Source organism: Pieris rapae, chromosome 3 (genome assembly GCF_905147795.1).
Source record: "Pieris rapae chromosome 3, ilPieRapa1.1, whole genome shotgun sequence".
NCBI classification, from domain to species: Eukaryota; Metazoa; Arthropoda; class Insecta; order Lepidoptera; family Pieridae; genus Pieris; species Pieris rapae.
This window is the reverse complement of record NC_059511.1, coordinates 5,233,717-5,253,656: the sequence shown is the minus strand read 5'-3', so window position 1 is coordinate 5,253,656 and position 19,940 is coordinate 5,233,717. Positions and strand designations below refer to the sequence as shown.

General features: G+C 30.4%; 2 protein-coding genes across 4 annotated transcripts; both read right to left on the bottom strand.

The window, feature by feature from the left end:
* Window positions 1-541: 541 nt before the first annotated feature.
* LOC110993268 (alpha-tocopherol transfer protein-like) lies at window positions 542-8,241 on the bottom strand. 2 transcript variants are annotated; one of them, XM_022259461.2, is made up of 7 exons: window positions 7,682-8,241; window positions 6,967-7,145; window positions 6,426-6,582; window positions 5,289-5,406; window positions 3,973-4,104; window positions 2,828-3,041; window positions 542-1,100 (listed from the first exon to the last, which is right to left on the bottom strand). In XM_022259461.2, exons 2-7 carry the CDS (start codon window positions 7,127-7,129, stop codon window positions 946-948), a joined length of 939 nt encoding a protein of 312 aa, XP_022115153.2. In that variant the 5' UTR covers window positions 7,130-7,145; window positions 7,682-8,241; the 3' UTR covers window positions 542-945. The 2 variants fall into 2 exon arrangements, with proteins under 2 accessions (XP_022115153.2, XP_022115152.2); XM_022259460.2 differs by having other exon boundaries at window positions 6,967-7,131.
* Window positions 8,242-8,321: 80 nt separating this feature from the next.
* Window positions 8,322-16,459, bottom strand: LOC110993267 (alpha-tocopherol transfer protein). 2 transcript variants are annotated; one of them, XM_022259458.2, is made up of 8 exons: window positions 16,328-16,459; window positions 15,992-16,078; window positions 15,735-15,840; window positions 13,174-13,333; window positions 11,143-11,260; window positions 10,714-10,848; window positions 8,996-9,209; window positions 8,322-8,525 (listed from the first exon to the last, which is right to left on the bottom strand). In XM_022259458.2, exons 2-8 carry the CDS (start codon window positions 16,046-16,048, stop codon window positions 8,371-8,373), a joined length of 945 nt encoding a protein of 314 aa, XP_022115150.1. In that variant the 5' UTR covers window positions 16,049-16,078; window positions 16,328-16,459; the 3' UTR covers window positions 8,322-8,370. The 2 variants fall into 2 exon arrangements, with proteins under 2 accessions (XP_022115150.1, XP_022115151.1); XM_022259459.2 differs by having other exon boundaries at window positions 15,992-16,092; window positions 16,328-16,403.
* Between the last annotated feature and the right edge of the window lie 3,481 nt (window positions 16,460-19,940).

Below are 19,940 nucleotides of genomic sequence, written 5' to 3'. Positions count from 1 at the left end.
CTCATCTACTTTCTTCATGTCCCATAACTTTGGGACGCCCTGTATAAAAGTGAAACTGATAAATGTGTCTGCTCCATATTGTTTTTTCTTCTGCGCGTATTTGCAATCAGTCCCAAGGCTATGAGCGAATTTGTTCTGTGTGATGCTTCCCATTGCTGATGATAACACCCACATTCGTTTCTGTGCGTGTTTGTAACCAAACCACACACAACCATCTAATTGATACGAAGTGATAGCTATTATTAAAATGATTAATATTTTTTTCATGTTACTTTATCCATTATTTATTTATTTCTTCTATACATTGTTTATAATCATTCAAGCAATTAAATCTTTCAAGAAACTATAAGCAGTTATAAAATCAATTACCCGTAACTACCTGCCGCATACAATAGATTTCCTTATCAAATAAAGAATAATTAATCATTACACTTGGCAGGATAATGACACAAAAACTGTTAATTTTAAATATTTATAATTTTTTAATTCTATTAAATAAATATACAAAATACTCGTAATATCACTCTCATAGTGATATTACGAGTCTACGATGACCATAATAACTCCTAAATAATACAAAGAACTACAAAATTATAATTTGTCTCAAATATGCTTTAGCAGCTTATTTTTATTATGCTCATAGTTCTTTTAGAATCTCCGCTATACAGATTTTATTGGATAAATTTTCTCCATTATCTTTAAAAAATATTCCACTTAAAACCTTTCTCGCTTTTCGACAAAATAATTGTGACTATTTCGGCTTATTTGAGTTCGATTAAAAATAATAAGAGATGAATTTCGGCTACTATAGCATAATATTTATTGTTCTCAGTACAAACTATCAAACAAAAAAAAACATGTTTTATGTACCGTTATTTTTTGTAATTCCAATTTCAAAAGAAACACTACTGAACTATCGTTCATAAATTAATACAAACTCCATATCTAATCTACACACAGTGATTTGAATGAGCCAGGCATTCCTGAATATTCCTCGTTGAAGGTCTGATTAAGCCTTTTAGATTCGTCAGTTCCTGCGGTTTCCAGGAATTTCAAACGAGCTACATGCTCCTCCTTGCGCATCTCTTCTAGGGTTGCCTCTGAAATTGTGAAATAATATTATGGTTTTTATTCAAGCAGGCGAGAGCTTACACGTTTTTATTGTCATTGCAGTTTGCGGAAGTGTATGCTTTGAGACATAAGTAGGCATTTTCATATACAGTATTTAATTTGAGTGAGATTGAAATTAAAGCTGAACCCTATTTTCTTGGAAGAAAAACTTTATTAATTTTACAAATTGTATTGTGTAACAACCCGAACGCGTTCATAGATCCGACACCTATCAAAATCCTGGTATTGAAACTTCTAATGAGAGAACAAAAAACTTGGCAATTAAGAAGAGTGGCGGAGAGTTTATTATTTCTTTTCTTCCGTACTGCTGGCACCGTCGAACTGGCAGTAAATGTAAGATAAAATTGTATATTTATTTTTTGACGTTCATAAGTTATGTTACCTATATGAATAAATGATTTTCGATTTGATTTGATTTGATTTTAATTTGAGGTTTTGATGATATAAACGTGATAAGGAAACGTTACGTATTAACAAAGAACCGTTGAAAATTAAACAAATGCAACATAGTACTAGCGCATTAGTTCTGTTTTTAAAACAATGCGTCCAAATATTTCTGTCATTTCAAAAAGACCTTTTTAGTTTAAGTTTAATTGTTTAATTTTTAGTTTAATTGTTATATATAATTTAGGTAATCTGTTGGAAAAACTAAATTAATTAAATCAATTTGTTAAACTGAATTATACTATCAAACATGAATATTTATGCACATTACCACGATTATATGAAGATAAAGTAATTCGTGTTGTTATATATTATTTAGGTTATCTGTTGGACCAACAAAATTAATTAAATTAATTTGTTGAAATGATATACTATCAAGCGTGAATAATTATGCACATTACCACGAATAAATGAAGATAAAGAAATTCGTGTTCAATATTGAAAATAAAGTTCCCCATTCTTATTCTAAAATTGTTTTTAGGTACGTCTGTGATAAAAGTATTATTCATTTTACAATAACGTCCCTCGCGTATCGGTTTTAAACATTCGTAGATAGCGAAAAGCTTACGAACTTTTTAAAATTCAAAGCGCTAGATATGGTTAGGTGTCAATCGAAGCTCAACTTGCAAGTGGCACGTATTGCCCTCCGGTGCAGAGCTTACAAATCCAACTTACATAGATGACACTCGGCAGCGCTCTTGGGAGCTGGCTCATCGAAAACAGTATCTCAAACTTGTTCCTCGACATGGGTCTGATTCAAATGTATACTAGATGGAAATGTTGTTCAATAAACACATCTTTAGGTTTTAAATGATTATGGCTTGAGTTCTCAGGGTAAATAATAATAATAATGTATTTCAAGTTTGTTTCACAGGAAAAAATGATATCTAATTGCACTAGTTAAATAAACAAAATTGACTAATTTTGTTTATTTAAACTTTATTTTCAATATTGAACACAATTAGGTTTATATGACGCTGAACTAGGTGTAAACTATTATAACTAAAAAATTATAAAAATTGTTGTAATTTACAATCAATTTAACAAGTTATTCTATTATTGTGTGAAGTGTTCAAGTGTAAGAAAGATGTTTAAAACCTAAATTTTAGTATAGTTTGTCTTTGTAGCGAATTTTAAAATATAATATAGGCATCCTAATTGCTTTATCAATTTGCCAAATAGTTTGTTCGCGTGGTATCAAAGAAGGCGACTTAAAAAAACACAAATATACTTTACATTTTATAGTACTTACCACAAATATCCTTCAAACTTTTCTCAGTGCCACCAAAGTCAACGGGCAAAATGTCTTTGGAAATGTAATTTTGCAAAGATTCCACGCTATCGTGAACAATAATGCGCTTTACTAGCTTCTCTGTTAAGGCTGACTTGAGAATGGAAAACACAATGTCGAACAGCTTAGAACCACTTATTACATGCATACGTTTTAGTCTAAAGCCAAGTGCTTCCTGCAACAAGCAGAAAGTGTCGCAAGTTTAGTTTTTTTTTTGTGTGTTTGCTTAGTGAGTAGATTTCACCTCTTATTTTGTTTAAAACACTGTTACATAGGTAAAATAACCACAAAATAGTATTTTTAATGTGATAAGAACTTATAGGCAAACATGGCGTACACGAAGAGATCATACAAATATTAAGCAAAACAAACATTAAATAAAAAATAATAATAAATAAAATTACAAAAATCGATTTTAATGTGTGAGGTGAGCAACTATGGATATTAAAACCTTGCTCTTTTATAAGAATGCTTAATCCGGAAATCTGTAAGCTTTGCCCAAAACGCGTTCTACGGAAAAATGGAATATAAATTTTGATAGTAGGTTCGGGTAACCTGATCATTACATATCTTGAATGCAAACGATATATAAATTAATTTTCTGCTGTTCTCCTACGATAACATTTATTGAGAACTATAAACCTCTATAGATATATAATTTTCATGAATTGATAAATAAATCAATCCTTAAATATTTTACAATTAAAGTTTATGAATTTTGGGCTGATTTTTATGTTAATTCATTTATTTTCAGCATTCATGCAAAATTAAAGTTTTCTTATGTATTTCAGCAAATATAACTTATTTACTAACAGTAGTTTTGTATTATTTTGTACAGTACATGTACCGGCACTTTCATGGTTTCGTTTGTAAGGCACATATTGATTTGAAAAATTCTGGGTTTTTGGCGAATCAATAATTGTGTCAGTCATCAAAGGCGGTTGATCATCCATTGTTTTATTTTAAATATAAATAAATCATGAAACAAATACAGAATATGTCTGTTCCATTCGCCCGGCAGTGGGATTATTAGTGACATATTGTTTTGCACATAATATATTTTATCCGTGTATTACTTATTTTCTTAGTCAGTTTCTAAAGCTTACCAGAAATATTGTGGTACATTTCTTCAACATAATTGGATTGAATTTGGTTACTACACCAAATGTGTACATTCTTGTATCGAATATCACTTCGAAGCCAGCGTTGTAGTCATATTGCAAGATATATTCCATTAGCTGAAAAATAAAAATTATTCTGTAAATTAAAATATATACAGACTTTAATAGCAGATAATGAAACTGTGCCAAGTAACATTGTAACCTAACTTATAATTCTACTTAACTGCTAAAAATGACTTATTTTTGTTGATTGCAACATATCCGTTTAACCATTACCTTGTAATTTAATCACAACGTCTTTCATATTAGGAAAAAATTGATTTAACTAAGACAAATAGATTATAACAGAGATGAAAGTAATAAATATAAGAACAAAATAATCGTTGACGATTGACCTTGTCAGTAACAGTCACGATTTAGCTATTTCCTGAACGTGAGGAGTAAGAGATTCGGGCTCACCCATTAGAATAATCTTAACGGCTCAAAGAGTGACTTATATTGGTACAAATACTTCCAATAAAACCGAAATTATCTTAAGAGTTGATATAGAAAATTGTTAGTTCGACAGAATGTTGATTTTAAAGTTGCAGGAGGTAAACGCACAGCAACTGATATTAAGTGATACCGCCCATGGAATGTGCTCGAAACGATACAATTCTATTGCATTTTTGTGTAATATTTGGACGTACTTGCCTGATGACATGATTATGCTAGGTCCAACACAGGTGCTTAATCTATACTAGGCTAGATCCGCCTGCAACTAAGTTTCGCCTTAACATGTTTTTTTTTTACTTAGCCTGCTTTTTTTATTACTTTTTTACTAAATCTGCGTTTAGCAACGTAGATTGCGATTAATTTGTATATATGTCATTATCAAATCAAAAATCATTTATTCATGTAGGTTTACACTTATGAACGTCAAAAAATAAATATACATTGAATGCTTCTAATTTTACATTTACTACCAGTTCTCAAATCAAGGCGGAAGAGAAGAACTGGCAGTAAACTCTCCGCCACTCTTTTTAAACGCCAGGTTTTATTTTTTTACACAACGTTTGTAAGGAGCTGCAATCATTACAGCATGTTCCATATGACATCTTAAGTAATAAAAAAAAAATTAAAAAATTAAAAACAAAGAATTGTCCTTTATCAGCAGCAGGCATAGTCAAATAGGAGCACGCACTTATGTCCCAAAAGATTACAATTCGTTGTCCTGTCAAATCTTAAAAGTAATACACATAATATTTTTATTGCTATTATCGAATACTATATGGAGCTTATATGGAAATCCAATAACATACTGATATAGCAAATCTGTACAGCTCAAGCATATCTATGTCAGGGGCATCTGGATTATGTACTGCAGTTACTAGAACTCGATAGTTATCATTAGTCGGCTTTGGTAGTATGCAGTAGTAACTGAAATTAATACTTTATTATTCAGAGACAAGCGGCCGGTCCCGCCTTCGTTGTTTTTTTTTTAATATATAAAAAATAAATTCCGTCCGATTTATTTTTTATATATTTTGGCATAAACATACAGTAAATGCATACCTATATAATAATATAATTAGCAATAGTATATTCCTGGCTGTGGGACTTGATGAAAACAAAATGATAACAATAAATGATATTTACGGGTGTTTTTTAAAAACATTTCAATGAGGCTTAGAATCTATATATTTATATTTTTCTTGCAAAATAGCCTATACTTATCAGTGATAATGTAGCATTCAAAGGCTGAAAGAATTTTAAAATCTGTCCAATACTTTTCGATCCAATTCGTTATAAACTTACATATAAATCTTTCCTCTTTATATAAGTATTAATATAGATATTGAAGGTGCAATGGATCATGTGGTAGGCATTTTATTACAGCAATTCTTGGATAATGCCTATTGACAGTGGCGAAGCTACCTTGGAGTGGCACCCGGTGCGGAAGTTGGTGGTGACACCCCATCAAAAACAAACAGCAATAAACGTTATATGATAAAGGACATGGATGGAATCCCCGAATTGAAAAATATTTTTTTATGCTAGCGATTTGATTCCTAAAGTTGAGACTTTTTGGGGCGGTTGTCACCCCAAAATAGGTGACACCCGGTGCGTCCCGACCCCCTTCCCCCCTTTGCTACGCCACTGCCTATTGACCAGACTTATTCAACTTCTATTAATAATTGGTCGTTGCTATTTAATTTTTTAACTAAAACACATTTTTTTATAGAACAGGGGGCAAACGAGCAGGAGGCTCACCTGATGTTAAGTGATACCGCCGCCCATGGACACTCAATGTCAGAGGGCTCGCGAGTGCGTTGCTGGCTTTTTAAGAATTGGTACGCTTTTCTTGAAGGACGCTAAGTCAAATTGGGTTGAATTGACATGCAGCCTGAACCCCCATATAACAGCATTTTTATAGCTTAGAGACAAAAGGTACAAACTTCCATTTCACAACACGGGAGAACTCATCTTTCACGTCAAAGTTTCTTAGGAACTCCGGCATTAGGGTCCGTAATGTGCACAATTTATCAAACCGTTTTTTAGCAATCTCCACAGATCCTTTGCTTGCTATTAGAAATCGTTCAAGGTAATCTCGATCTGAAATCATATCAATTTGACGCTAGACTAGAATATATAAGCAGCAAGGAATATTTAAGTTGACCGAACTTAGCTCTATTATCTTCATGGTTAGATCTATGATCTATATATTTAGTAAAAAAAAATTCGTTTATAACCTAAGCATAACAATTAAATATACAGTATTATTATGTTTTAAATTTTGTTATAATTAAATACTTTATTTCACAGTAAAAGAGAATATAGTGACAAAACTGTTGCAAATACGAATAAAACGTCTCTAAAACGACGGCGACTGTATGTCGGCGTAGGTGCAGAGGGCTGATCATCTAGTTAATAAATAGAATGTCAAGAAATCTAATGCGTTAGTGCTACTGATTAAAATTTAATTGGGTATTTCCATACCAAATTCCTTTACTTCAAAATGATTCTGTTTTTTGATCCAATCCTCGAAGTTGTCAAGATCCTGATATAATTTTTTTATATCGTTGTAATGAAATGTTTCTCGTACTTGATCAACTTGTTTCGGGTTATATTCTAGTATTGGACTTTTTGTTAATTTCTCCATATCTAAAGAACTAGCTCTGTTTAATAATAATATAATTTACAATATTACTAGTAATAAATCATATTAAATAACTAGTAACAGACATGTCTTAGGCCCAAAAAGTCGACGACGTATGTCAGGCACTGGAGGCTGATCACCTTCTTGCGTATTAGATTTAAAAATGATCATGAAACAGATTCAGAAATCTGAGGCCAAGACCTAAAGAGTTTGGAGCGCCACTGATTTATTTATTTAAATAACTAGTAAACATATAAATATCACGATCACGATACTGTTTTATTAGACATAGTATCGTTTTAATGGTAAATATTATTGTTATAGTTTTTATTACGGAATATTATATAAAAAGTATTTCATTAAATTTTCAAAGTATATAAGTTATATATCCCAAACAGGCAGCTAGTTATATTACATAAATTTCAAAGAACATAAAGAAATATTTGTTTTAAATTATTAAAAAAAACATTTCTTCAACCAAATATGTAAGATGCAAGAAAACTATTTTTAAGAACAATAATATAAAAAAGTAATAAATTAATCATCAAAACTTACCTATACGTTAATTCGTAATCCCTTTATGTTACAGGAAAAAATATTTCACACAATTATACGCTCTCTCACACTGGCACTGACTTAACCGTTCTGAGTTAAATTAATTAATACATCATAAATTGTTCAATTACATTTATATAAAGGATTTTTCGTAAGCTGAGGCGTGGACAGTCAATGTCTTACACATAACAGGTTTAAAATTTGTTTCTACTATATATATTAAAGAGTTGTTGTTGTCACATTAAAACCCAATTAACTTAAAAAACGACTTTTCTGTCCAGTTTCAGAAAACCTTATACTTGATACGGACGAAATTAGGTATTGATTGGTGGAGCGTGAGGTGAATCAAATTTACAAAACCAGTTTCAATTTATTCCTTGGTCAACGCAAGCAGACTATAATAATTTAATAACTTTTAAGTAAATTGTAACCGTTAATGGGGCTTGAAGCAATCATATTAACACTGCGTATTTACTATGCGTAAGTAACAAAGCATATTTAAGAACTTTGTATTTGTTTACAATATTTCAGTGCTAACTGATTTCTTAAATCCAATAATTCTACAATTGCAGTTCATGTATTACTTGCGATTTCACTTAATAATATTTTTTTGTATGTAAACATTTAAAATAGGATAAAATAATAATGTGACAAAAATTTATTTATAAGTTTAGTTTTTAGCAATTTTTTTAATCAACAGTTAATAATCTAAATGTTCCAGGCAATCCTGCGCAGTCCTCGTTGAATTTGTCTTTCGATCTTAAAGATTCATCAGTCCCAGCACTGTTTATATGTTTAATGTATTCTTTATGTTCATCCGTTGACAGAATATCCACCCACTCCTCTGAAAAGCATTTTATTGTGAAAAAGCAGTTTAGAGAATGTGCTATAACAAAGATCTGCATTTATTTAAATTGTAATTAACAGGAAGTCTAAAGATGCAAAGTGCATTATTACAATAGCGAAATTATTTGGATAAATTTACTTGACTTCAGGAAGCAAAAAATAATAAGAAATCTAATATTTGGATTTCTCGATTATGATATGCGTAGAGTTGTGTAAAGTTTGGATCATGAAAACGTTTCAATCTATTTACAATCTACATTTTATTATGAACAGTTCAATCGGAATACGTCACGTTATTGTTTCTATATTACGTTCATTTGCTTGGATCTTAAATTAACTAAATGTTTCTTATAAGTATGATGCATGACCTGACGGATGACGCACGGACTTATAGAAACGCTAGTAAATAATAAACTGAATTCAGGATCTACAGCTATTAAATTAACTTAAAATTAAATAATTTTTTACCAAATAGCTCCTTCATAGATCGTTCGTTCCCGCCAAAGTCTGATGGCAACACATCCTTCTCTATGATTTTATGTAATTCATTGCGTGTTTTGTGGACGTGCATCCGAGCTGCGATTTTTGGCTTCAAGACCTGTTTAAAAATTGTAAGAAGGGCATCTATTGCTTTACTTTGTGTTATGAAATGGATTCCTTTAATTTTCATACCGTATCCATCCTGAAATTGTACAATTGATGTAAGGTGTAAGAAGGAAATATTATCAAATATGTAACATTTTTTATCGCGATTGTAATTCGAATATAAATAAATGTTAAGAATTAATATATCAAATCGTTGAATTTATTATAAATAAACGGTTGCTATGTTACTAATCTGTGCTAAATCACTAAAACAGTTTAAAAATAACTTTTGTCTCTTGTCTCTTTCTCTACGTGTAGAAATAATAACGTAATGAAAACTTACGGGTTCAATAGCATTAAGCGACATAGATCGTTGCTGTTAAAATAGATAGAAAAAGTAAGTGCCACCGAGTATGCAATAGACAATGAAATAATTTCAATATTTATAAATCTGTAATGTTATGGTGGATTTACATTTTTTCATGTCTTTGTGTATTTATTTATTTTTCGCTTATGTATTTAAAACTATGAATTTTTGGAAAAATAAGTGATAGGTCCCCATTATGCCCTAAAACAGAAGTGGCAATATGCGGGGCATATAGCTAAGACATAGTATGATAGCAAGATACAAGTAGATTAAATGTGGACTGGAAAGACAATTGTATCCTCACCATAAAATTGTCTTTCGAGTGGCCAGTTCCAGTTCCAAGGGGCAGAAGGAGAGGATGGCGCCTCAAAAAAGGTGGACAGAAGAAATTAAAGCGGTAGCAGGAAGCGGATGGAGAAAGAAATCCATTGATAGAGTCAGTTGGAATAAGCTGGAGGATGACTTTACCCGTGAAGGGGTTCCGATCGACGGTACTGAAGATATAGGTTATATAGGATAAGAGCTTAGAGCTATATAAAATTATGTATATAACGCTAAGCTGTATGTATATTTTATTTTGTCATAATTGGAAATTAAACGGGTTTGACAAGTAGATTGACTTTGAGGTCCTGACATTTCGCAATGGGTTCAGACACAGTTCATTTTTTCTTTGACAACTTTGTATGTGAAAAACGTATTGGCTTTTGTTCAGTATTGACTTTGAACCTTTCATTAAGATATGCTTGTATCCTCATCATGTTTTCTTTCACTTTACGATTAATTAATCACAGGTATTATATATGTATTAGTAGAAAATATCAATAGTATTACTATACATAGAAATAAATCAGTGGCGCTACAACCTCTTTTAGTTCTTGGCCTCAGATTTCTGAATCTGTTTCATGATCATATTTAAATTTAATAGGTGATCAGTGTCCAATGCCTGACACACGTCGTCGACTTTTTGGGTCTAAGACATGACGGTCTCCTTACGATGTTTTCCTTCACCGTTCGAACAAATGTTAAATTCACACATATTTTATTTGATTGACATGGAATAAGTGATACCTAGATGATCTTATGTTCCAAAATAAACGTATTTTATTTTATTTATTTATTTTCATACAAAATAAGTCCATTGGTCCACAGCCAGGGATCGAACCTACAACCTCAGGTATGAGAGTCGCTCGCCAAGCCACTAGGCCAACACTGCTCTAATACTATACATACATACCATAAATATTGACATGACTTGTCGTATTTCAAGTAGATTGATCTTGGATATGCAGTCCATGAGGTTGGAGTCTGTCAGATCTGCTATCATTCTAAAACTACCCACATAGTCATGACTTTTTGCATATTCCGCCATCTGCAATATTATAATTTATAGAACAAATTGACAACAAAAAAGATGGCTTATAAATTTTCCGTAGAATGTATGTGATTTCACCATACTCGCCACGCTATGAGAGGATTGATCCATACTGTTGGATCCTTACAGCTCATTTTTTCTCCTAGAAAAAACTGCAAAAGAAAGAAAATGCCCCCGGCGCACACTTTCCTGCATTTGTTTTCTTATACTGTCGGTCGGCTCTACTTTTACGGTCTTTCTACTGGTGCTGGCGCCCAATATTAAGGAATATAAGAAGAAGGTTATACTTACGTGAAGACAAAATTTAAAATATTTAGTATAAGTACTTGAATCTTCAAATACATCAACAACCTTTGTTACAATTACTCTGTAGTGTTCTTTCGTTAGTTTTGGTAACATCGCCAAGTATCTGTAATCATAAAATCGGAGTGAATATCAACTTTGTAATCAAATAATTAGTACTAGGTTTGCAGTAGTTTGACTGCTTACACTTAATATGATGATATGATATATGATAAATAATGTAAACTAGTGAGATTATTACTCATGCAGTTGAATAAGCATCAATCATTTAAATAGTTCTTATCTCATCTTGCCCATATTATATCTAAATCTGAATTTTTTGTTTAAAATATATTCTACGACACCGTTTAAAATAATAATGTATTTATTTAATTTAGACAATAATTAATAATCACTCACACTATAAGCTTGCTAAACATAAATGATAAGTGTTAACAGTTTACTATAAATATTTAAAAAAATGACAATTTATTTTTTCTTATATTAACACGCAAATATGAAATCTAAAGGCTGAGATTCAGAGACAATATTGTAAAGCGATAAAAAGTCAAGTAAAAGTATTCACAAACATGTTCTTGTTTATTTGTTTATTAAAGTTTACCACATCATATCTACGGCATATTTTACAAAATCTTCCATCTAAAATGTATGACAAATGAAGTTAACGTAAGTGTTACAAAAAATAATAATAATAAAAAATACATATATAAGATAAAATAAGCACAATAAAATTATTATATATTATAGTATTAGGTATAATATTTTTGGTAAAGTAGAAAAAAAATCTTCAGCAAAACACCGATCGGTTCGAGAAAGGCACCCAACAATGCTTTCTCTAAAACCGATCAGTCCACTACGGAAAAAATCCAGCTCTGGATAAGCACTGTTCGATCCGTTAAAATGGCACAGAATTCGAAAGATGGAATAGAAGGTCTCGACTCCTAGGTTGGAATGGCAGAAGGAATTTGTAAAATATTGCTAAGTTTAAACTAAGGGAATGAGTAAGGGACGAAATTTTTTATATCTTGTAAGAGGTCACTGCTCTGTATTTGATTATTTAGCAATTTATATAAGAAGGTAAAACCGGCTAAAGTTCTCCGATCGTAGCGTGATATCATATTACACTTTTTAAACTCTTGTGAAACTTCCCTTAGTCTTTCTATTTTTTTGGTATGATTACACAGAAAACTTTTTTCTAATCTGTGAAGCCATATTATAATGTAATAATATATTAAATGCATTATCTGAAACTGCAAGATACACCAATTTACGCAATAGAACTGTAACTAAAAATTGTAAGTTAAAAAAATATTACAGGTTTAGTTCATTTTTTATCCGTGTTTCTTTGGTGGCGTGACGTCTAGGATTGTTCATGTCGCCAATTCATATTACTTGGCATAGACTAAGCCCAAAAAATGTTTGACTTCGAGCATTTCTAAATACATATAATTGGGTCTTATTGTAACGTTTACGTTTCTGGATCTTGCCCTAATTAACATACAAAAACACAAAGTTTGTATCGTCAAGTAATTTATATATTTTTTAAACAAAAGGTGCACAACGTTTTTAGTCTGACATACTCTATAATTGTATCTGTAACTCGTGAACGCTCTCTCTCCCGGCACTTTGTTCGTTTGGCGCCACTTTTATTAGATTAAATACCAATTTATGTTTCGATTTTTGTGTAGTTATGCAGAAAATTTTGCTCAATATATATATCTTTCGATAGTAGATGGTATGCCTCGTATCAAGTATTTAGTTTAATTTAAACAAAATAGTATCATTAGTGCGTTACTATTTCTTTATGGTGCTGTACTTCCCTTTAAGGGCCTACATTCTTAGTCTACGAAATCAACGTTCTTCCTTATATAGATCATAGTAAAAGTTTGATACGACTTTATTAAATTCGTTTTTATATATAAATATATCTACTTAAAAATTTAGACTTCTAGCCAAATTTAAAAATAAATATTTGCATCAGAATCAGTGAATACTTCAATTTATGTAATGAATACTTACATGGATTTCCTTAGGTCAATTGCGAGTTCTTTTCTTACATCATAAGTATCAAAAAATTGTGGCATTAGAGTCTTCATCGTACAGACTTTGTCGAATTGTTTCTTTGCTCTTTCTATCGACCCCTTTGTGCCAACTATTGAGGTTTCGAGGTAAAAATCAGCTAAAAATAAAAAAGGTCTCTTGATTTTCCGTTATATTATTTAAAAGGATTAAATTTTTTCGAATAATCTGTATTTAAAAATTTAAAGTCCAAAGCCTTTTATTATCGTAGGAAAACTTCTATACAATGCTTACAAATAGGGTACTTTATACAGAAAACAATTTAAACAACACTAGAAATTGTATTTCTTATATTATTTTAAAGGAATTAATTTATTTTAATATATTATGTATAAAATGTATTTGAAGTGTATTTATAGGATATTACTAATTAAGTTTTAATAATAATTTTTGTAAAAAAAATTACGTATCAAGCCCTACTCAAGAGAAGAATATTATCTATGATTACAATTTAATGTATTTTACTAAATTAATGTTGTAACTGCATTTCAACAATGAAACTTAATATCTCATTATAGTTATTGACACATTTATAGAGGTAAAGGGCAGTAATAGACCTTTCAGATTTTGGATTCACGGTGAACTAAATGACAGTATTCTCTTGATATTTTTTACTATTGTACTAATTGTGCACATAATCATATAAACTTATTAGAGCTCTGCTGACCTGGACGAGAATTATTATAATGATGATGATAGTAATTAATTATTTGTGTCGTCCTGATAACAGTCTGTACTTAGCTAATTATGTATAAATAGATTATAACTTTGTTAGAGAACAGCTGCAGAGTTAAATAGTAATTGGGTATAACTTTTATCAAAGTATAAATACTTAGTAAAATCGAGAATGTTATTAGGATTAATTTTTCTATACTAACAAAACAAATTTTGCTGGTTTTAAGGAGTTATTTCTGGATCTATTGTATTCAGCGCTCTTTGTGTATCCGAAGATCTGATACTATAACAGGATCGATAAAGATGGATTTCATTTCTCATAAATTATGTCCACGTTTTTGTTGTATCAGTCTTGTTTTGTCTTGAACTAATCGTTTATAAAGATGTTTTAGAAAAAAAAATCATATATTATTCACATATTTTATAATATAACATAATTAAATATTTCCCCCAATTAATACTTTCTACTATTTTATCTCATAATATTTTACCTTTGAAATTAGCACTATCTGTATTAATAGTAATTTTGTAAAAGAAATTGATGTACGTTGATATAGCCAACATATTTATTTTATCATTAAAATCTTTAATTTTTTGTCTTATCTGTATCTTGGACTTAAGCACTGTAACCGGTTGCTAGGGCCGCGGATATTAAGCACAAAAATAATTAATTACTGATCCAAGGAAACATCAAACTACCAGATAAAAATTTTTGAAAAAAAAAAAACTACCAAGAGCATACGGTGAGAACTTTTTTACCGTAAAAATTATGGACTAATTATACCACAGAAGCGGTATTTAAATGCTGTTTCTCCCCAGTATGTAGTAAATAATCTGATTCCTATAATGAGTTATTATGCGTTATTTTTTTTTGTAAATTGCTGTAAATAAGCATAGGTACGTGTAAGAATTTTGCTTCTATCAGACTCAAAATAGTTGCGTCACTTATATATTGAGTTTAATTTACTACTATATTTTAAACCTATTAACTTTTATGCCTTGAAAACACAGAAACAATCAATAATACCAATACATCAAGATAATTATTATTAGGTAATTACATTAAATATTTCTTTTTTCGGCAAATCTTATCATATTATACGAAGGATTAAAAAAATTATATCTATAATCCATTGCTCGTTAGGCTATGAATAATTATTTAAGATTATTAAGGAATGTGTAATTTTAAAATACATTTGATATAATTGAACTATGTGTAATGTTATCGTTTTCTTAGAATGTCTGATTAAAAGATAATAATTCAAGTTCTGACGTTTCTGTAAATTTATTAGCGACTTTTTGACTTTCTGTGTGTTTCCGTGGGAATTTTACTATAATGACAATCAGTTGGTTGCCCTTTTGTGCCTGATATACGATATTAGGTTTGAACTATGTTTTCTTTCACTGATCAAAAGTTATTTTATGCACAGCCGAAACGCTTACCTCACTATCTAGATTCATCGCCTAGCCAGTAGGCTAACACTTTTCTATTACAAAAAATAATACAATTTATTGATTTTGATGGACTTAAAAAATACGAACCACACTATCTAGAGTTCAGTGCCTAGCTAGTAGGCTAACACTTTTTTCTATTACAAAAAAATGAAAAAAAAATTGATTATCGAGTTCAGTGTCTAGCCACTAGGCTATCACTTTCTTATTACAATAAATAATATAATGTATTATTGTTTTTTGTCACTGGACTTTACAATACACACACCTTAAGAAAAACGAACGATAATTTGAATAAAGTAAGTTAACATAAATTATGTAAAGATACCCATTTTAATAATTATTAAATCAAAAAAGTTGACAATTGTACTTACGAAAATCTTTTTTTATAAAATGTGGCTGTTGTTTTATCCATTCTTTTAATATATTCACAGCACGTTTCATTTCACCCGGTTTCTCCAAGTTAATTTCCTTGCGCACCTGAAACATAAGTTATTAAAATTAATATCAACCATAGGTTAATCCATCCGATTTTTCCAATCCTATATTAACATTAATGTGCAATTTACAAACGAATGAATTCACTTAATAAAACATAGATTAATTAGACTTTTTCTAATAAAAAACTTACCTGGTACAAGGTGTCTGGATGTAGTTCCAATATTCTATCCTTCGGTATGAACTCCATAGTGCTTCCAGATTGAATGCCTTGTCTACACTGCAAGTAGTTTCCTTTATAATATTAATATATTGGTTTGTGGGAAGGGCGTGTTAATTATAACTACAAAGAGTTTTAATTTAATTCAGGGCTAAATTTTTAGTGAAAATTTAAAAGTTTGCCATATTTTGATTTAATAAGTTAGGTGTGTTTAGATTTCTTGACATTTGAAGAAATATGTGGTAAATAGTAGATTTTTTTATAAACCCTTTAATTCGTTTAAAAACATTTTATTCATTAAAGAAATACCTTTTGTTTAATATTTAAAAATTCACGACACTTGTCACTGCTAGTCGAAACTATACGATATATATTTTCAGTATAGATAAAACGATAACATTATCTATATGACACGCACGAGTATATTCAGATTCTTGTGTTCGTCATATACGTAGATAAAATCGATATAACAAAGACCAAAGTGCTCATTAAAATTATATGTTTGTTAGTTATTGATTATCGTGATCAATTATGATTAATTATTATTCTGATTTACACTAAATTTAAGGTTTGCTTTGCCTATTTTTTATGAAGCGCTATTGTTAAAATTCTGACAGGATATTAAATTTAAAAATAAACTCGTTTTTAAATATAGATCGAGATAAATTTAAATGTTCAATACTGCATACTTTTATATTATCGCTTAACATTTAAAACAACAAAAGTACACAATTATCTTTAGCATTTCCTTATTGACCAAGTGATAAAAAACGTGTAGAAAAATATATACAATTTTTATAGTGACAACGTTTAATTATTAACCATTTGAAGTGAAACTTCTTTACGCACGCTTGACTTGGGGAGTAAGTTTTCTCTCTTCCTCTCATAGCCAAATGCGTTCCGTATATCTAAGCACACTGCAGGCCTATTGTCTGCATCACAGTGTAGGAGCATGTAATAAATTTAAATATTTGTAGAAAATTAATATATGTACAACAAGTATATATATATACATACAGATAGGGCGAAAGAAGTTTCATTTCAGTCGTGTGATCATAAGCATACTCGTTTTTTTTAATTACGGATGTACCCATTCTAATACCATACCTCATTGGTATGTGATAAGTGAGTGAACTTCAGTGGAAAATTAACATCAATAATAATTAAATTTCTCTAAGAGAAGTTTCAATGGTAGCAATAAACTTCGGAAATAACTTTCGTAGTATGAAAGTTGTGGAATACAGATTGCACACACACAAATCTCCTGGAATTACGGCAAGTCTCATTAGAGATTAGCCGTCGTGAAGTTGTGCTGGATACATAACAATCAAATTAACTGTTAAAAGTTAGTGAAAGCGTCACACCAAAGTACCTATATGAGCTCCTTCGACTAATCATCAAATCATTCAGTGGGAGCCGTGGTTGCAGAGACACGTCATTATTCAGAAAAGTGTTTTCCAATATTAAAATAGCCATGAGGATCGCCGATGGCCAACCTTCGAAAGTAGATGGCACTGGACAAGGAAGTGTAACATGGGATATGTTTTTACATTACCATTTCCTTTTGGTACCTCTCAAATTGATTTATAATTAATATTTTATTAATATATATATGTATAATTATTAAGTTATAATAAGTTAACCTAATTAACATACTTCGTCACTTCAACTTAGAACTGTAAGCATCAGCTGTGTCGTTTGTAACGCCTGATAAATTTTTTAATACAACTTTTATTTAGGACAAAGTGCTTATATTAGAATTATATGTGGTCAAGTCAAAAAACATATGTGCAATTAACATATGGTAGAAGTGAAACCTTCAAAAACAAAGTTTTTACAATTAATCATATATATAAATTAAACATTTTTCACTATCTAAATGTATTAAACTTTTCTTTAAAAACAGTGTATTTTAATGATATATTTTAATTTATAAGTTTAATATAAATCTTTAATTTGGCAAAAACTAAAATGAAAAAGCGAAAGTAAATAGAGGCTGTCTAATGCCTCCTATCTCATTTACTCCCACGTTAAATCATATGAATATATGTTTCTATCTCTTTTTACTGTCGCTTTTCCGTTGCAACCGGTTTGAAATCACAACGATTCTAAAGAAGTTTCACTTCAAAAATATATATTTTAGTAGTATATCATTTTCAATTCCTAGTCATTCATTCAACGCCGACTAAAAATAATACTCTAAAGTGCCACTGTCATGTTTATATAAAACGCTCTGAGCATAAAACAATGTAATGCATAATTCATAACAAAATATGGTTCTGACAAAATTGATGTGGCGCTACTGGGAAGTTCGGGGATACTAGGGGGCCCCTGTGTTGTGGTGTTCATAGTGAAAGTTCATAACAAAAGGAATATCAGTGATTAAAAATTATTTTTTAAGAAAAAGTTGTTAAACATCGTGACTGTATGAGGATGTGCATGGGTGTGTGTCGGTGTAGTGTATTTGTGAGTGTGGCTGAGGAATGTTATTAGCGTGCGTCACAGTGCTAAATTACTACAAATGCCCGATAAAGTATCACTATCAATTTGTTGCAATGTTTTTGCGGCTACAATTATGATAATTTATTAGTATCTTATATTTAAGTATTTATTAGTATCTATTTATTTATTTATCCTTTATACACGGAGTATACAAAAACATACAACAAAAATAAAAAAAAACAGTTACAAAAGATATAAGGCAAAGGGCGGCCTTATCGCTTACAAGCGATTTCTTCCAGGCAACCGTAGATAGTCTTTAGTTAGCGCCTGACCACTTAAACCATAGCCTAAAGGACTGTAATAATTATCTCCGTATCTCTTGTTTAGATAAGGTAAAGATATATTAATGTGATAATAAATTAAATTCCGTACATACTCATTACTAACAATTTTTTCTACTGTCGCATTTCTCAACCACAGAAAACGTAGTTACGTCAGTATATATTATGTCTATTAAATGCAAATATTAAAATTTTGGTTATCAACAAGCGTAGGAGATTTTTGTACGTAGCAATTGATATATTATTTAAAACTAGCGACCTGCCCCGGCTTCGCACGGGTGCCATGCTGATACTAAACTGACACTACAGAAAATCTGTGAACGTTGTATATAAAAATGTGGGTTATCCATAAGAAATAGACATATACCATCACGGACTCTGTAGACCTTTTCAATGTGTACAATACTTAGTACATTATTTTGATAAAACTCGTAGGGTTCAGCCTGCGTTTGCAATGTAAGCGGAAAAAATGTAATTATTTACGACATCACATTAGAAACCTCAAAAATAACAGTACTTCTCCACTATTTAATGGATAGTATTATACATATAAACCTTCCTCTTGAATCACTCTATCTATTAAAAAAACCGCATCAAAATCCGTTGCGTAGTTTCAAAGATTTAAGCATACAAAGGGACATAGGGACAGAGAAAGCGACCTTGTTTTATGTAGTGATAATTAATGTCCGACTATTCTTGTATGTTCTAGAACGTCAAATTTTGTAATGATTAATTTTGGTAAACAGTAAAAGAAATTGTAATAAGATCTATATGTGACGTGTTTTGTAGTCGATTTTTTGATTATATTATAATAAATTCCTTTTAAAAGAAAATAATAATTGTTTCTTTATATAATTCCAATGCGTTTGATGCATCTATGTGATGTTCTATCTTCTTATAAATCACAACCCATTTTATCTTTGTTAATAGGTTTATTCTTCACAAACAGTAATTAATTTATATTCTTATAGAAAATGCTCAAGGAAATAAATACATGTTCACTCGTCTTAAAAGTCTGTTCTGAGTGAGTTCTGTTTCCTTTTTTTCTGAGTGTCCTGTATTTATGTTGTCACATACATCAAAATCTTATAGAAGATACTACACAATATAGTAAGTATATTTTTAGTGCGTGTTTACGA